The 14749-nt window shown below is 48.9% G+C and overlaps 1 protein-coding gene across 1 annotated transcript in view; it reads left to right on the top strand.

The window, feature by feature from the left end:
• The window catches only part of FHAD1 (forkhead associated phosphopeptide binding domain 1), a 123803-nt gene that overhangs the window by 53975 nt on the left and 55079 nt on the right, over positions 1–14749 (top strand). Inside the window, exons 8-12 of the mRNA XM_032393215.1 lie at positions 3444–3574; positions 5807–5896; positions 6947–7051; positions 11402–11509; positions 14135–14218. Coding sequence (XP_032249106.1) covers positions 3444–3574; positions 5807–5896; positions 6947–7051; positions 11402–11509; positions 14135–14218 — 518 coding nt within the window. The remainder of the gene's footprint in view (positions 1–3443; positions 3575–5806; positions 5897–6946; positions 7052–11401; positions 11510–14134; positions 14219–14749) is intronic.

Below are 14749 nucleotides of genomic sequence, written 5' to 3'. Positions count from 1 at the left end.
GGCCAGCTGCTTCTTACCCTGGATCCTTTCATTCATTGTACGTGTTTACTGAGCACTACTAGGTGTCCGGCCCTGCTCTAGGTGCTGGGGAGAGACAGCCCTGATCACAATGTTTCTGTACTCCTAGGGTTCACATGTGCAAGTGGGTGACAGACACTAAACGTAAACAGGTAAATAAACAAGCCCGTTTCAGAGACAAGTGGGCAATGTGGGAGCGAAGTGCTTCAGGGGCGGAAGTGAAGGGAGAATAGCTTAGTGGGCTGGAAGGGACAGGTCTTTGAAGAGGTGAAAGGGAAGGGCAGTGAGGAAGCCAGAGGGAACAGTGTTCCAGGCAGAGGGATCACAAATGCAAAGGGCCTGAGGCTGGGGCCAGCTGGCCGCGTGGGAGGAGCTGAAGGCGGGTGTGGCTGGAGTGGGGTGAACGTGGGAGTGGGGGACGGGCAAGGTCAGAGAGGGACGCAGGGGGTAGGTCACAGGGAGGAGTCTGGGTTTTATTCTAAGGGTGATGGGGAGCCACTGGGGATTTTAGAGAGAAATCACATGCCTGAGAAGGATGGGCCATTAACAGAGAAAGAGGGGAGGGAGTGAAGCAGGGGGGATGGGGAGCAGGCAGTGAGTCTGGAAGGGGCATATTGCTCTCAGAGTACCGGCTACACAGCAGGAAACGCGTCCATAGCTGTGAAAGCCGAGCATAGCGCTGAGCCACAGGTGAATCGCCATCTATCTCTTTCTGAATCCGGGTGCCATGCACCAGGACAGCCTGACCCCTGGCTTTTCCTCCGCCTCACTCTGCAACTTCCCACCCTTACCCCCACCACCTGCCAGGCCTGGTCATGCTCTTCCCTAATTTACAATGTCCTCAGATATTTGCTGAGCCCTTCCTGCGAGCCGGGTACGGCTCCAGACACAGACACCCTGGGCCCTTATCTTCCTCGCCCACACCGGCCTGTCAGATCTCATCTGTGCTCCAGGCCTGTCTCGGATACCACCTTCTTCACTCAGGGATTGGACAGACTTGCGTTAGGGTAACACTTGGGGTGGGCTGGACCCACTCACGGTGTGGTCCCCAGACCAGCAGCATCAGCCTGCCCTGGGTCCTGGTGAGAACCACAGAGTTTCAGGCCCCAGCCCAGAACCTCCTGAAAGGGCATCTGACTTTGCTGAAGTCCCTGGGGTTTCGTATGCACATTCAAGCTCGAGAAGCACGGGGCTGGGTTACGCTGCAGCTACGGGCCCCGAGGCTCAGTGGCTTATAACAGACGGGCTCATGTCTTGCCTCCACGTGGTATCCATCGTGGGTTAGCAGGGACTTTGCTCATCGTGGCCACTCAGGGACCAGGCTGACAGAGGCCATCACAGCGCCTGCTTCCACAGTGAGAGAGGCGGGAAAGACGTACAGGGCAAATGGAATGACGGGAACTGGGTTTGCTCTCCTGCCTGAAACAACCAAAAAAAGAAAAAATATATCTGCAATAATTATTTTCACATGACCATGATCCGGGAGAGAGGAAACAAACCAGTGGGCCCCCACTTTGAGGGGATGGCACTGGAGAGGTCAACACAGCTCTGGGGCGCTGGGCAGCGTGCCAGGGAGGAGAGGCCACACAGAGAGGTGATCTCTAGAGGGTCCCCCACCAGTCTTCAGCTGAGTGTTGAGCAGCACAGGTAGGTGGGCAGGGAAAGAAAACCCAGCAGGAGCAGAGGGGACCATCTCGAAGCTCACACAGGCCAAGAATGGTTGACTTTCCCAGCCTCCAGAACGGAGCGGCTTCATAATCCACAGGGTATCTGATAGTCAAAAAGGTGTTGGCTCACTCATGAGGCCCAAATGCCACTAGACTAGAGGTTGCTCCGGGGGCACGTGTTGGGATGCCCACCGGGTGTTACACGCAACTAATGAATCGTGGAACACTATGACAAAAACTTATGATGTACTATATGCTGGCTAAATGAACATAATAAAAAAAATTAAAAATAAGAATAAAATTAAAATCCACATGAATATAAATAAATAAATAAATAAATAAATAAATAAATAAATAAATAAATGTGTGTTGCTCCAGTCCCGCCTCCCAAAGCTAGAAGGCAAGTCCCAAAGGGATCAACCTGTTTCAAAGTAACTTAACCGTGTCCTGTGACAGAGCTCATTGTTTAAATGAAATTCTGGGTCACATTGTCCTTCATCTCACATACTTTTTTTGATTGATGGCTATCAACGAAATTGGGCATAATGTTCTTCCAAGAAAAGAACCACGTGAGATAATCCAATCCCACAGCATTTCCATGCCCTTCTTCCCACGTGTCCTCAACCTGAGAATCCAATAATGTATTAGTGATCTCCTGCTACCTAACCGGTTATCCTAAAAGTTCGTGGGTAAAACAACAACCACCATTTATTATGTCATCCAGCTTCTGGAGCTCAGGAATGAGGGGGTGACTTGGTTCTCAGGGTTTCCCATGAGGGGCAGCCAGGACATTGGCTGAGGCAAATGTCACCTCATCTAAAGCCGCATCAGGAGCTGGAGGATCTGCTTCCAGAATGGCTCGTCCACACGGCTGTTATCTGGACGCCTCCATTCTGAACAATTTGGGCCTCTCCCCAGGCGGCTTGAGCATCCTCACAACATGGTGGTTGGCTTCCCCCGCTGAGTGAGTGATCCGACAGAGAGCGAAAGGAAAGCTGCAGTATCTTTTATGACCCACCTAGGAAGTCACGGTCCATCTTTTCCACAAAATCACACTGGTTACACACGTCAACCCTACTCATGGTAGGAAGGGGCTGTGCCAGGGCATGAACTACGGGAGGTCAGGATCACTGGGGCCATTTTAGAAGCCGGCTACCACAAAAAATAATGGGTACCCTGTAACGAACGCAATGGGTCAGCCACTCTCCTAAATTCTTTATATGTCTTTAACCCTTATAATAACTCCATGGGGGACATATAGCGAAAGATACTTACAGGGAAAATAACTTGTCCGAGAACACCACACTACTAAGTGGTAGAAACGGGTTCCAAACTCGGGTGAGTGTGAATCCAGCCACCCTGCTCACAGCCTCCTTCTGCCGTAAGACTTTTTATGGCCCCTGGTGAAAAATTCCTGGTCCTTCCCCGCACTGGCCTTTGTTCCCCAGGCCCATGGCGTGGCCTCTCCTGCCAAACCTGAGCCCACAGGGGCCCCCCAAAGGCTTTTCTTCTCCCAGCAACACTCGCTGACTTCTTGTTCTCACTGAGGTCTTAAACAAACACTGTTCCACACTTTTCAGGGTCATCCCTGTCCCAGCTCCGGGAGCCTGGACAAAAGCTCCTGAGTTGCAGACGAGGACCAGGGGCCTCCCGGGCTTGGAAGGGGCTCCCCCACAAGTTGGCCGACAGCTGTGGTGACGGTCATCCTTCCTGCCCCTTTGACCTCTGCGAGTCTTTATTTATTTATTTTTTTTACAGGGATGGTGTCATCATTGCAAAAAGAAGTGTTAACAAGGGATGAGGAGATTCAACAACTCAAACAGGAGGTGAACCAACTAAAAAGTGAGAACAAAGAAAAGGATCACCAGCTTGAAGCCCTCAGCTCCAGAGTGAGTATTGCGGCACCATCATCATCCTTGTAGCTGTCCCCAAAAAGCAGAGCAGAGTCCCATGACTCATCTCACGTACCCCGGGCCCCAGCTTTAAATGTCACTCCCATCTCTCCCACCACTGTGAGATGGACTGGTGCCCAAGGGCTGGTGTCCACCAGGAGGACAGCCGCTGGGTGGCCCAAAACACCAAAGGCCCACCTGGAGAGACTAAAGGCAGGGGCCAGGTTCTCTGCAAGGTAAAGAGCTTTTTAAACGTAACTTTGACTCTGCAAATGATGCCTTCAATCCTGACTTTAGAATCCTGATCCTGTAGAGGACGATTTCTCAGGATGCATGTGCTTTGTGTGTTTCAATGAGTCGAGGTAAAACCCAATAGCTGTCATCTTGGCCGGCAGCTCAGAGATTCCAGTGGCTGCCTGATCAGGTAGCTCAGTCTGCAGGGATGGGGGGGGGGGTGGCTGGATAGAGCTCGAAGTTCCAAAGAAAAGGCACAAGAAGTAGTGTCGGGTGCTTAGTATGATACTCAGTTTGGAACTGAGAAAAGGCAGAACGTGAGCTTTGGGGTTGGACAGACCAGGATCCAATCCCAGAGCTTTCTTTTCTTGTAACTTATTTGGCCTCTGTTTCCACATCTGTGAAATGGGGATAACAAAACCATTTTTCTGAGAAGTGAGAGGCTGATTTCAGTTGTGCTCTTCCGACTCTGCACCTGGTCAGCTGCCTGGCCGAGCCCCGTCCATACATTCATTTCTCCCAGGTAGATTGACTCCCTAGATGCACAGTATCACTGCTTTATGTGGGGTACGTGAGTGTGTGCGTGGGTGTGTGCGTGCATGTTGGGGAGGGGGGGCGGGTTGCAGAGCTGATGCTAAGTGGAAGAGATATGGAAAAACAGCCCCGTTTTGACTGTTCTACTTCTTAAAGTACATTTGGATTCTTTTTCTCCCCATTTCCTCTTCCTCATTGACCTTGGAATGAGGTATCCCTCCTCCCCTAGCCTGTGCCATCCATTAGCACACAGGGGTCCTGCCCCCAAGGGTTTGGCTCTGGGGAGCATGTGGGAGGCCTATCTTTTGTTTTTCTAATTCCCTTTGTCATGCGTGTGAATTTTAGGGAAATAAAAGTAGATGATACTGAGAAGCAAAACTAGAGAGATAAGAAAGAAAATGCTACCCTAGAAATCCACATTAATATTTTAATGTATATTTTTCCAATCTTGTTTCTATATACAATAAAGAGATAAATATTTTAACATATATACTATACACATTTTTTAAATTTTAAATGCTTACTATTTTCCCATATTAATAAATAAAAGCTCATATCATCTGTCCTAAAAGCTACATAATATTTTTCTGGATGTACACAATGTAATAAAACGGTCTGTGGTTGGACACGGTTGTTTCTTTTTTTCTTTCTTTTTTTTTTCCTGTTGCTAATAATACTGTGAAGAACATCCCTGAACCTACAGATTTGCTGATTTCTCTAATCATCATCCTTAAGAGACAATACTAAAGTGGGAATTTCTGGGTCAAAAGAAGGCACATCTTTCTGTTCTTAATGCGTGTTGCCAAACTGCCCTCCAGAAGAGCTGTTTCACTTACATTTCCACGGCCAGGCGGCTGTGTTTTGAGATGTTAACTTGCAGAAAGCACTGAGAGCCATCCAAGTTCACTAGCGAGACCCTCCCGGTATTCCTGCAAGCTCTCTTGGCTGGTCACAGAGGAAAACACACCCATCCTTCCACCCTAAGGATCCAGACTCTGCAAAGCTGTGTCTGTCCCATCGTGTAGATTGCTGGTTCTTAAAGAAGAAACTTTTTTTAAAAGATTTTATTTATTTATTTGACAGAGAGAGAGAGGACAAGCAGGGGATGCTGCAGGCAGAGGGAGAGGGAGAAGCAGGCTCCCCGCTGAGCAAGGAACCCAACGCAGGGCTCGATCCCAGGACCCTGGGATCATGACCTGAGCCTAAGACAGAGTCTTAAGCAACTGAGCCACCCAGGCACTCGTTGGGGAAGAATTTACATATGTTACCCCCAGGAATCACGAGAGGGGTGACTAGGAACTGCTGCAGGGCCCGGGGCATCCCTCAGACACAAATGGCCTCGCCTCTGGGAATTTGGGGAAGTGATTGGATGAAACAACAAGAAATGCTCTTAGGGGCAAATACGGGGACTAGGGACCCACAGACAACCCCATGTGGTCTTGCTGTCCTTTTTCTCCATAGTGCTCCATGCTGAAAGAAGAGTTAAAGAAGGAAGATGCTCACAAGGAGCAACAGGAAGCCCAAGGGAAAGAGTTAAAACTCTGCAAAATTGTGAGTTGAGTCTCCTCACTGCTAAGTGTCCCCAGAAGGGCTAGACTTTGACCCTCAGCGTTTTCTGGGGGGCCGGGGAGGGGTTCCTTGGACCATTAGATAGCACAAGCTGTGGGGCTTTAATGATTGTTCATTAACCTAGCCTCCTAATTCTTTGAAATGCTGCCTCTAGCCTCAAGGAAGAGATGGCTGAAAATACCGTAGAAAACACACTCTCCCAGCATTCTCCGGGCAGTGGGCACGTTCCCCCTGGGCCTGGGTGTGGGACACACGGCCCCGGCCCCTGGACCCATGGTGCCCACACTGTCATGTTCCCCTGTCAGAGTTTATCAGAGGCATGGACACGGTTATTAACACAAAATTCTTCTTGAAGTATTTTTGTGGAAATAAACCAACGTTACACCAATTCATAAAAACAAAACAAAAAGAAAAGGTATCATTTGCCTTAGATAGATGATGACTTTGGAAATAAACAATGACAAAAATATGAGCACTCAAATGAAAATGCTCATCGCCTGCTCCAGCTGAACCCTCTTCCCCAACAGCAGGCGTGAGTTTCCATATGCTGGGAAGTACAGCGCCTTAGCCACGAGGAGGAGACACGTCTGTTCTCTGTGCCAGGAACATTGCTATTCTCTGCCTCGAAATGGGAAAAAAGAAAAATTTCATTGTTCTGTCCTTCCAAACCGTGTCCATTGTTCATCCAAGCAGCCGTTATTTAGATTGATCTCAAGAAGATACCCCAGGAGAAGAGCTTCTAATGAGTTGATAGATATCTTGTACTGTTTAATCCAGGGTCCATGCTGATTTTCAAAAGAAACTAATCATTTCCCTTTACCCAATTTCCCATACATCAGTTGAAGAAACGTCTACTTTGCCCCACGGATGGAGAATTTTCCCCCAAGGGAAGCAATTAAGCTAATACCAGACTAGGTTTCTGTCTTAATGAACCCAATGAAATGAGCTACAGAGATTCAGAATTTTCAGCCTAGAGGGCAACTCCCACTTCCCATGAGGGAAGTTGACTTCCTGTTGTTGAAACTCTTTCAGCAAATCCAAGACATGGAGAAAGAAATGAAGAAGCTCAGGGAGGACCTGAAGAAGAGTTGTACTGAACAGAACATGATCTCTAAAACGCTGCGAGAAAAGAGCAAGGTAAGACAAGGACAGTGTGGCCCAGTGACCGCTCTGGGCCAGGCTCTCTGCGCGCAACATCTCCATGAATCTCACAACGACTCCGTGTGGTCAATACCGGTATTAACCCCACTTGACGGTTGAGAAACCGAAGCTCACAGAGGTAAAGTTCACGCAGATAAAGTAGCTGTACTATTCAGAACCTGAACCCAGGTCTATCTGACTCCAATGCTCTTGTGTGTAACTGCTAGTCTAGACTGACTTCAACTCGTAATTGGTAAAATTTATCCAGAAGAGAATTGATCCATTAAATCAAGTTTGCCAATGACGTTGTTCAAACTTAAATGCCCTTATTGATGTTTTTGGCTATGTGTTCTATCAGTCATTGAAGAGGTATATTTTTTAAAATTTCATCATTGTGCATTTGTGTATTGTTACTTTTAGTATTGCCAACTTTTGCTTTGTATATTTTGAGGCTGTGTTACTAGGTGCCTATAAATTTAGAATTTTAACACTTCTCATTGGAAAAAAAAAAAAAAAAACCCTTTGATCATCATAAAACATCCCTTTTCATCTCTAATAGTGTTTTCCCCTTAAAGTCTACTTTGTAGACTTTCCATATGTCCAGGCAGTGGGGCACCTGGGTGGCTCAGTCGGTGTCCAACTCTTGGTTTTGGCTCAGTCATGATCTCAGGGTCCTGGGATCAAGCCCTACATCAGGCTCTGCGCTCAGTGCAGAGTCTGCTTGTCCCTCTCCATCTCCCTCTGCTTCTCGCTCTCTCTTAAATAAATAAATAAATAAATAAATAAATAAATAAATAAAATCTTTATATATATATAAAACTGGTGGCCACACTGGTTTTTCTTTTGGTTAGAATTTTCATAGCATATCTTGTTCCTACTTTTTCTGTCAATCTTTGTTTTAAGTTTTAGACACATCTCTTCTAAATAGCACATCATCTTTATAAAATCCACTTTGACAATCTTTGTTTTTTAGTCCATTTATATATAAGTGGTCGCTGGTTTATTGGGGTTTAAATCTACCTTCCTGCTCAGTACCAGCTCTACGATCTGTGTGATGCTCCCTTTTCTTCCTTTCTTGCCCTCTTTTGAGTTAGTGGTTTTCTGTCATTCCATTTTTCTCTTAGCTTGGAAATTCTTTCCTCTTTTACTACTCTTTTAATAATAGCAAGACAATAGCATTCAGCCTTGACTTACCAAAATCCAATAGTAATTGAATTTCTCACTCTTTATTCTTTTAATGGTCAGCCTAATGGCTATAATCTGCATTCTTGACTTACCAAGATCCAACATTAGTTGATAATTATTCACTTCTCCTTGGTAAGGCAATGACCGTAGAACACTAACTTCGCTCATCCCCCTCCAGATTTGTATGCCACTGTTGTCATTTTCTAGACTATTCCTTTTATTTTATTTTATTTTTTTAAAGATTTTATTTATTTCTTTGACAGAGAGAGACACAGCGAGAGAGGGAACACAAGCAGGGGGAGTGGGAGAGGGAGAAGCAGGCTTCCCGCTGAGCAGGCAGCCCGATGTGGGGCTCGATCCCAGGACCCTGGGATCATGACCTGAGCCGAAGGCAGACGCTTAACGACTGAGCCACCCAGGCGCCCCTATTTTATTTTATTTTTTATCTTATTTTATTTACTTTGTGTTTTCCTTCAGCATGGCTGTGCTGATGACAAATTCTCTCAGATTCTTGCACATGCATCTTTGGAAATGAATATTTAACCTTCATTCTTAAAACACATTTTGACTGAGTATCGAATTCTGCATTGGCGATGACATTCTTCCGGCGCGTTACCCGTAGCATCAGGACCATCATTCCCTTGTCTCTCGGGTCCTGTTGTTTCCACTTAGAAGTCATTTAGAAGCCTAACTCCTTTTTTTTTTTTTTTTTTTTTTATTTATTTATTTGACAGACAGAGACACAGCGAGAGAGGGAATACAAGCAGGGGGAGTGGGAGAGGGAGAAGCAGGCCCCCCGCCGAGCAGGGAGCCCGATGCGGGGCTCGATCCCAGGACCTGGAATCATGACCTGAGCCGAAGGCAGACGCTTAACGACTGAGCCACCCAGGCGCCCCTAGAAGCCTAACTCTTGTGCCTTTGTGTAATCGGTTTTCCCTGGCCGCTTTTAAGATTTTCTTTTCTCTTCATTTTTAGCAGCTTTATTATGATTTATTTAGGTGTGGATTCATTTTCATTTACCTTGTTTGGCATTCATATGGGCTTCTTGAATCCTTGGCTGGGTGTTTTGCATTAGTGTGGCACTCGGGTGACCTACCACACAGGCAGTGGGGAGCTGCTGAAGGCTTTTGAACAGGGAACTGGTATGATTACATTGTGATCAATAATAATGGTGAAGGGCGCCTGGGTGGCTCGGTCGGTTAAACACCTGCCTTCGGCTCAGGTCATGATCCTGGGGTCCTGGGATCGAGCCCTGCGTCGGGCTCCCTGCTCAGCGGGGAGTCTGCTCCTCCCTCTCCCTCTGCCCTGACCCCCTGCTTGTGCGCTCTCTCTCTCTCTCTCTTTCAATCAAATAAATAAATAAAATCCTGTACAAATAATAATAATAATGGTGAAAACAATAGCTATAATAGCTATAATTTCCCATGTACTAGGCATTATGCCAAACATTTAATCTCTCTCAAACATTTATCCTCTCCATTTTTCAGATGAGGGAATTGAGGCTCTCAGTCACTAGTAGGGCAACCAGCCCATGGCCACACTGTCAGCAGGAGGTGAAGCTAAGACTGGAAGCCAAGCTTGTCTGGCTCCAGTCACTGGGGCACAGCCAGTAGCCTCGCGCGACTCTTCACACTGAAATTAATCAAGATTAGGTGAAATTCAAAATTGAGTTCCTCAGTCACGCCAGCCACATTTCAAGCGCTTGAGACCCAGATGTGGCTACTATTCAGCACAGACGTGGAGCATTTCTATCGCTGCAGAAAGCTCTGTCAGACCGAGCTGCCCCACAGCCTGGTGACTTGCACAGCACCGTGGAGAATGTGCTGGAAGGAAGTAAACGGGAAGGAGGAGGCCACTTTACCCCAGGCCAGAGGTGCCCAGTGTCCGGTGGCGGGGCTCGCCAGGCTAGGGACGGAGACGTGGACTGGATGTGAGGGGGGTTGGAGCCACAGGCTTGGAGATCACCGAGCGTGAGAGACAGAGTGGGCTGGCAGCGCAGGAAGACCCCCAGGGTTGGGGCGGGGAATGAGGGGCTGTTCATTCGATGGGGAGCGTAGCTAAGAGCAGAGTCCGGGCTGGACTTGGCTTTCCCGGCGTATGAGAAAGTCTGCTGAAATAGAAGTCGGAGCATGTTTAGACATGTTTAGGGGGATGTACGCGGAGGAAGCTAAGGCCCAGGGAGGTTAGATGGCTTTGCCAAGGTACCGTCACTACTTAGAGGCCCTGCCACTATGCCACACTGCTCAGAAGAAAGCTCTACGGGGCTCTTCTGGGTCTTTTATTGCTTCTGTGATTCCCCCGCCCCCATCAGCCCCCTAAGAAACAGCTCGTGAAGTTGTTTCAGCACAAAATCCTCACGTTCATTTAGGGGAGTTTGCTTCATTTCCCAATGGTGCCAGAGCCCTGGTTCAACAGGTGCTTGTCCAAAATGTTATTGTTCAGGAAAGAACGGCTCAGCTGCAGGGTCCCATAACAGCCAGCAGGGGGCAGCCTCGAGCACCTGCAAGCTCGCCTCGCCTTGACTACTGACCAAGCAAGGGGGAATAAATGGGCAAGTTTCCCCCGCTGTAAACGCCTTCTGTTGAAATCTGCGATTCTTAAAAGACATTGCTTAGCAAGCCCCTAGAGCGGTTTCCACCGGTGAGTGTGCTAAAAGTGGCAATGACAAATCGTTACGATAATAAGCCTAATAGTAACATCTACCAAGTACTCACCATGGGCCAGTTCCTAGCGGCATTAGAATGACGCCGCCTGGTGGACGTTCCTGTCCCCGCCTACAGACTACACCACCTGATGCACGCATAGAGCCCTGGCGCTACTCTAAACATTTTGAATCCCCGCAATAACCCTATGAAGCGTACTAGGATCATCATCCCCATTTGACAGATGAGGACACTGTTCCGAGGTCACACAGCTTGCTGGGGACCTAGAGGGGATCGGAGCCTGAGCCCCGGGGGGCGCAGAGCTCGGCCCTCTCCCCTGGGGGACAGCTCTGGCGAGCCTGCCTCCACCCTGCTCTGGCCTGTGACCCCTGCCACCTGGGCTGCAACCGCCCCTGCCCCCCTGGGACTCCCCCATGGCCATTAGACCTCCTAGAGGAAGTTCTCCGGAGTGCATTATGATCACATTAGTGGTGAGCACATGCTTTCATCGTCATTTCAGGTTGAAGAGAAGCTTCAGGAGGATTCCAGAAGGAAATTGCTCCAGCTACAAGAAATGGGGAACAGAGAGAACCTCATTAAAGTCAATTTGGAAAGGGCAGTAGGTCAGGTAGGCCAGCTCCAGAGCCCCCTTTAGTGGCCCACGTTCCCCATGGGTTTTCTGCACCCAAGCCGCTGGTGGGGATGAGTGAGGACATTGGCCGTGGTTGAATTCTCCCTTTTATCCCGGAGGAGAAGCCGAGTGTGGCTTCTGCATCCCAGTGAACACCTCGAACAGGCTTCTCCTGCTGGGAAGCTGCCCACACAAGCAGTTCCCTGTCTGAGACCCAGGCAGCCCATCCCGGCTCCATGCCTGCCCCAATTAACCCCCGGGGCGGCTCCCTCTGGGGAAGTTTGAGCCTCTTGATCCCATGGTGTTTTTAGTACTTTCTTCCTCACATTTTTTGTCTTGACATTTAGCATGATCTCACTTCCTCTGTTCGCCAGCAGATGTCACAGTCAGTGTCCTTAAGGAAATAAAGTAAGACCCCAGAATGTCAGAGCACTCGCTCGATGGGGAAGTCCCGAGGCAGGGTGGTGAGCAGGCTCTGACCGGGGATGCATTTCTCTAATACTCTGGCTCCAGGTGGCCCAGTGACCCTTCCTCTTATGTGTGGCACAGATGTGAGGGCCAGAACATGCAAACAAGACTTCACCAAAGGCTAAAGGAGAGCAAATGGGAAGCCAGAATAGGGGCACTGACCCTCCAGAATATGGCCCTCCAAGAGCAACCCACCTTGGACTTCTCCCCAAGGGGCTCTCTCCTGGCAACCACGGACAGCTCCAGGGGACCCAAGAACGTTTTATGTGTATATATGTGTTTGTGCTTTTGTTTTTCTGGGAAGGAGGGTGCACCATGTCGCCCATTGGATTCTCCGAAGGGTCTGTGAGCCACCAAGAAAAGTTAAGAACCACAAGCCTTAAAGGAGCCCTCTATCCCATGAGGCCCAGCTCCCAAAGCCCTTCTGAGCCTTCCCGGGGCAGCGTGACCTGGCTTTGTGAGAGGCACACACAAGTTAAATAATGACGCTGACCATTGGGCAAATCTTAAAGCCCCTTCAACGAATGTCACCCCCAGTGTCATCTCTGCAGGGGGCCAGCACAGAGCAAGGGCAGAGAGCCTGCCAATCTGGGCCTCCCTTTTGCATCTGGACTAGCCCCTCACCCTTCCTGTGCTCTGCAGCCCCCAACACACACCTGATTTGAAGGCATGATCTGTGTCACTTGCCCAAGTACCATGGTCCAGGTTATGGCTCTGGGGAGAAGTCTTTGGGAGGACCCTCAGAGACACTGAGATTCCTCCAGGTCTAGACCCAAGAGACAGAGGATGAGCCCTGTCTCTGCCACCTTCCCATCCCACCCCCCGTATTTCCATGGCCCTGCTCCCTGTCTGAGATTCTGCCCCTCCCCAGGCAAGTGGCTCCAGGACTGAGCCCTAGAACCAGGAGGACCTGTCCCTGAGCCGTGCTGTAGGGTGCCTCTGGTGGTGATGGGGAGCCATCATTCACTGGGGCCTCTCTACATAACCTCTTCCTCTTCCTGGGCTAGTTAGGATGCTCCCCTTGGCTGTGGATCCAGAGGATGGCCTGGAATGCCTCGAGGCACCCCCCAGTCAGCTTTGGGCTGGCTGATTGCAGCGGCATCCTTAGGAGATTCATCATTCCACTGTTGGGTTCCCAGAACTCCACAGTATATAGTAAACCCTGCATATTAGGACCTTTTGATTTTTAAGTTGATTCAGTGGCATTTATGGTCCCTTCAGGGCTCTGTTGTATTTATTTATTTATTATTTTTGTTTTGTTTGTGTGTTTGTGAGTGTGTGTTTGTTTTCTTTTTTCTTTTTCCTTTGTTTATTTTTTTAATTTTCAGGGCTCTCTTTTAGAGTCAATAACCACATTTTGCCAGCGAACCAAAAACTCAGGCCGTGTTGGTAAATTCTCAGAGAAAGTGGGGCTTCTTTGCTTCTCACTTCTCCTGGAACTGGATGCCTTGAACTTGAACTTCTGTGTGCCCTGATTTAATTTAACTGTGCCGTTTCATCGGCCATAATCTGAAAACACCAGCGCCCAGGAGACACTCGATAAAAGCCGGTTGAACCGGAGTAGAGGACCCGGGTTTGTAACAGATGTCTCTGCATACAAGCATCCGATGAATATGTATTGAGCGCCCACTCTGCCGGGCACCGTACCAGGCTCTGGAGAGACAAAGACAATAGACACCGTGTTCAGGACACGTATGGTCGGAGGCCCAGGATGGCAGAAGGGAGCACGTTGTCCTTCTCGCCGGGCACCCGGGCTGATGACACCATTTACTTCGGCTGACAGCCTCAATATTTATTTCACAGTCTGGTGCCAACTTAACAATTATCACAGAGCGCTCCCGGCCCCAGACATCCCACTGGATAATTGGCAGCGAGTGGCTCTTCCGAGGTCACCAGACGTGTGTGCGCTGACCACATGGGTCGGTTGGGTTGGGCAGGCAGACCGAAAAAGTAATTAAAACCCGCTGTTCTGTTCTCTTCTGTCGGCACTGCCCCTTCCAGCGAGAGGTGAAGATTTTCATGACCCACGATGACCATTAGCAGTGCGCGGAGCCTCCTCACTCCTGGGCCCCCCCGCGCCGCAAGTGCCGCACCCAGGCTTGCAGGGCCCCCTGCCAGCCCCGCTGACTCTGTCGCCTTCCCTTTGTGCTGTAGCTGGAGCATTTCAGAAGTCAAGTCATCAAGGCCACCTACGGACGGGTGAAGCCGTTCCTGGACAAGCCCATCACGGATCAACAGGTTTGTCTCACGTTGTCACTTCCTCCTCCGGGGACCTGGGACTCCAGGCACTGGGAGCATATGCTTCTGTGTTTTGTTGGTGGTACATATTTTTCACACTGTTGCTACACCATAAAGATTTGTTTTGATTTTATGGGATTTCCTGGCTTTTAAAGTAAAAGCCAGTTAAACTCCCTTGAAATGTTTCTGTGAAAATCAAATTAAACCACTCAGGCCTATTTCTGGTCTCCAGACACACACATTTACCCTTCGTTAGCACCTTAAAAAAGGGGGGGGCTGCCTCTCTGTAGATGATGCATTCTCACTTCTTCCTTCCAGGGAAGAGATGGTAATGGGGGTGGACTTCTGGCCATAACGATTGCCTGGTCATTCTTCCGATTTTCTTTTCCAACCCTCTGTGTCCATGCAAATGTGAGAAGACACACCGTGGGCTGCTCTCGTCGGCTGTGGACACTGACCTGCTATTCATGAGCCCACAGCATCAGGCTCCATGTTACAAATCACTGCTACTATGCAGAAGAATCTAGAACA

This window comes from Phoca vitulina, unplaced genomic scaffold (genome assembly GCF_004348235.1).
Source record: "Phoca vitulina isolate PV1807 unplaced genomic scaffold, GSC_HSeal_1.0 scaffold2, whole genome shotgun sequence".
NCBI classification, from domain to species: Eukaryota; Metazoa; Chordata; class Mammalia; order Carnivora; family Phocidae; genus Phoca; species Phoca vitulina.
The sequence above is the reverse complement of the archived record's forward strand: the minus strand, read 5'-3'. Positions and strand labels throughout refer to the sequence as shown.